The sequence below is a fragment of the Myotis brandtii genome, unplaced genomic scaffold, assembly GCF_000412655.1.
Source record: "Myotis brandtii unplaced genomic scaffold, ASM41265v1 scaffold114, whole genome shotgun sequence".
NCBI classification, from domain to species: Eukaryota; Metazoa; Chordata; class Mammalia; order Chiroptera; family Vespertilionidae; genus Myotis; species Myotis brandtii.
Window position 1 is genome coordinate 21,724 of NW_005353927.1, and position 2,844 is coordinate 24,567.

Sequence of the window (2,844 nt, forward strand, 5' to 3'; positions counted from 1 at the left end):
GGGAAGGCCCTGCCCCAAGAATCCGGGCCCCCTTAAAATTCTGACTCCCCCTAAGCCCTGGCCCCTTAGCGTTTTGACCCCTTGGAATATCATCCCCTTAGAATTCTGTCCCCCCTAAGAGTTCTAGTCCCTGGGGAGACCCCGCCGCCTTAGAATCTGTCCCCCTGAGAGGCCCTGCTCCCTGAGAATTCCGATCCTTGGTGGCCCTGTCCTCTTCCTTGGGATTCCAAGCCACTGGAGTGTGTCCCCCTCGCCTGGGGGTGGGGCTATAATCTCCTCTGAGTGAGGGAAGGCAGAGGGGAGCTGGCCAGGGGGGCCCATGGCTGACTGGAGTTGCCCCACCCACGCCGGCCTGGATGCCAGGGGAGTGGAGCCAGGTGGGAACAGGGTTGGAGCCACTGGATGCCTGCTACCTGAAGGCCCTGGAGGGTTTCGTCATGGTGCTCACGGCCGAGGGAGACATGGCTTACCTGTCGGAGAACGTCAGCAAACACCTGGGCCTCAGTCAGGTGAGAAGAGCTGCCTGCCTTGTGCCCGGTCCGTGCAGGTGATGCTGGGATACAGAGGTGACCAGGGCCGCCTTAGCCCTGCCTTTGTGGGGTTCACAGTACAGACGGAGACTCAGAACGCTCAGGGCTGGGATGGGGCAGCCGAGGGGTCTGTGCAGGCCCGGGGAGGGTGCGGGCCTGACCCGACCTGGGGGGAAGCTAGGGTTTCCAGAAGAAAACCTCTGAGCTGAAACCTGAAGGACTTAAGCCAATCAAAAGGTCTGGAGAATGGATGGGGCCAGCAAAGACTAGAAATATACTAGTAGATAACTGAGGGAACAGAATATCCAATGACTTAGAGGTGAGGTAAAACAGAGCATTTTGGCCCTGGCCGGTGTGGCTCAGTGGGTAGAGTGTCGGCCTGCAGACTGAAGGGTCCCGGGTTCGATTCCGGTCAGGGCACATGCCTGGGTTGTGGGCTCGATCCCCAGTGGGGGGCGTGCAGGAGGCAGCTGCTCCATGATCCTCTGTCATCATTGATGTTTCAATCTCTCCCTCTCCCTTCCTCTCTGAAATCAATAAAGATATATTTTTAAAAACACAGAGCATTTTGGGAAATAAAGACATTTCTCCTGGTTAGGTGCAGAGAGAGAGGGGCCAGTAGGGGCGGAGAATTAGGGCCAAGGGAGAGGGTTTTGTTCCAGGCCACTGGTGAGCCATGGGAAGATTTTAAGCAAAAGAGAGGTTGTGTTGAGCATTTTGGGAAATAAAGGCATTTCTCCTGGTTAGGTGCAGAGTACAATGGGAGAAGGTGAGAGAAAATAGGCTAGAGGGGCCAGCAGGGGCAGAGAATTAGGGCCAAGGGAGAGGGTTTAGTTCCAGGCCACTGGTGAGCCATGGGAAGATTTTAAGCAAAAGAGAGGTTGTGTTAGAGAGGGAGAATCAGATTTCTATCTTATTTTTTAAAATATATCTTTATTGATTTCAGAGCAGAAGGGAGAGGTGGAGAGAGATAGAAACACCAATAATGAGAGCGAATCATTGATCGGCTGCCTCCTGCACGCCCCCTACTGGGGATCGAGCCCGCAACCCGGGCATGTGCCCTTAATCGGAATTGAACCTGGGACCTTTCAGTCCTCAGGCTGATGCTCTATCCACTGAGCCAAACCGGCCAGGGCCAGATTTCTATTTTAGAAAGATCCCTCTAAGTGCTGCACAGAGATAGAATCGGAGCCAGTGAAATTAGAGGCTGGGAGAGCTTCAAGGAGGTGGATGGAGGGCCTCGGGTGGGAGAAGAGGAGTCGGAGTAGGGGCCTGAGGATGGGAAGACAGACAAGAGACACTTAGGGAGTAGAAGGAATTTCAGCGAATCTCTAGAGCCGGCCGCATGAGAGAGTTACCATTATTTCTCATAGTTCACAGGAAAGGGCTCCACGCTGGCATCGGCTCCTTTTCCCTGCCTCGTTACCCCACTCTGGGTACCAATTTGTCCTTCAGCTTGACCTCTTGGGCTCAGAGGGATGAAAGTCCCAAGGTCCCAAAGCTAGAAAGTGGCAGGATCAGGATTCAAATCCAGCAACAAGAGGTGCTGTCAGCCCTAACCGGTTTGGCTCTGTGGATAGAGCATCGGCCTGTGGACTGAAGGGTCCCTGGTTGGATTCTGGTCAAGGGCATGTACCTTGGCTGCCGCCTCGATCCCCAGCAGGGGGCGTGCAAGAGGCAGCTGGATCCATGTTTCTAACTATCCCTCTCCCTCTCTGTAAAATCAATAAAATATATTAAATAAATAAATAAAGTAAGTGATTTAAAAGAGAGAGAGAGAGGTGCTGTCAGAGGAGGGAGGTCTCACCCACCCCTGTTCACCATCACCGCTGGGCGGTGAGCTATGTGGTTCCCTTTTCATCTGTGCCCTCCCCCTTCCCCACCCCCAGCACCAGGCTCATTGCCTGAACTGGGAAAAGGAGTTGGGTCGTTGGCCTGCCAAACAGGTGGGATTTGAATGTGGTTTCACCTCAGGGCCTTTGCACGTGCTGTTCTGCTTCCCAGAAAACTCTGCTCCAGGAGCCGCAAGACCACCTCACTGGCTTTGTTCAAAGAAACTGTCCCTGACTTACTGTCTCTAAAATAGCCTCCCTTCATTTCCTCACCGTACCCTGCTTTAGTTTTCTTCATATTTCTTATTATATTATTTTATAAATATGTGTTTTGTTTTGTCTACTGGGCCATCTTCCCTCAGTAGCCAGTAAGCTCTGAGAGGCAGGGACTTTGTCTTTGTGGTCACTGTTGTGCCCATACCATCTAGACGAGGGCCTGGGAAACAGTATGCTGGAGGAGGAAGGGAGGGAGAGGAGGGGGG

At 53.3% G+C, this 2,844-nt stretch overlaps 1 protein-coding gene across 1 annotated transcript in view; it reads left to right on the top strand.

The window, feature by feature from the left end:
• Nucleotides 1–314: 314 nt before the first annotated feature.
• Nucleotides 315–2,844, top strand: part of HIF3A (hypoxia inducible factor 3, alpha subunit) — a 33,331-nt gene continuing 30,801 nt past the window's right edge. Inside the window, exon 1 of the mRNA XM_005857848.2 lies at nucleotides 315–509. Within this exon, the coding sequence (XP_005857910.1) occupies nucleotides 357–509 (153 nt within the window). The 5' untranslated portion in view covers nucleotides 315–356. The remainder of the gene's footprint in view (nucleotides 510–2,844) is intronic.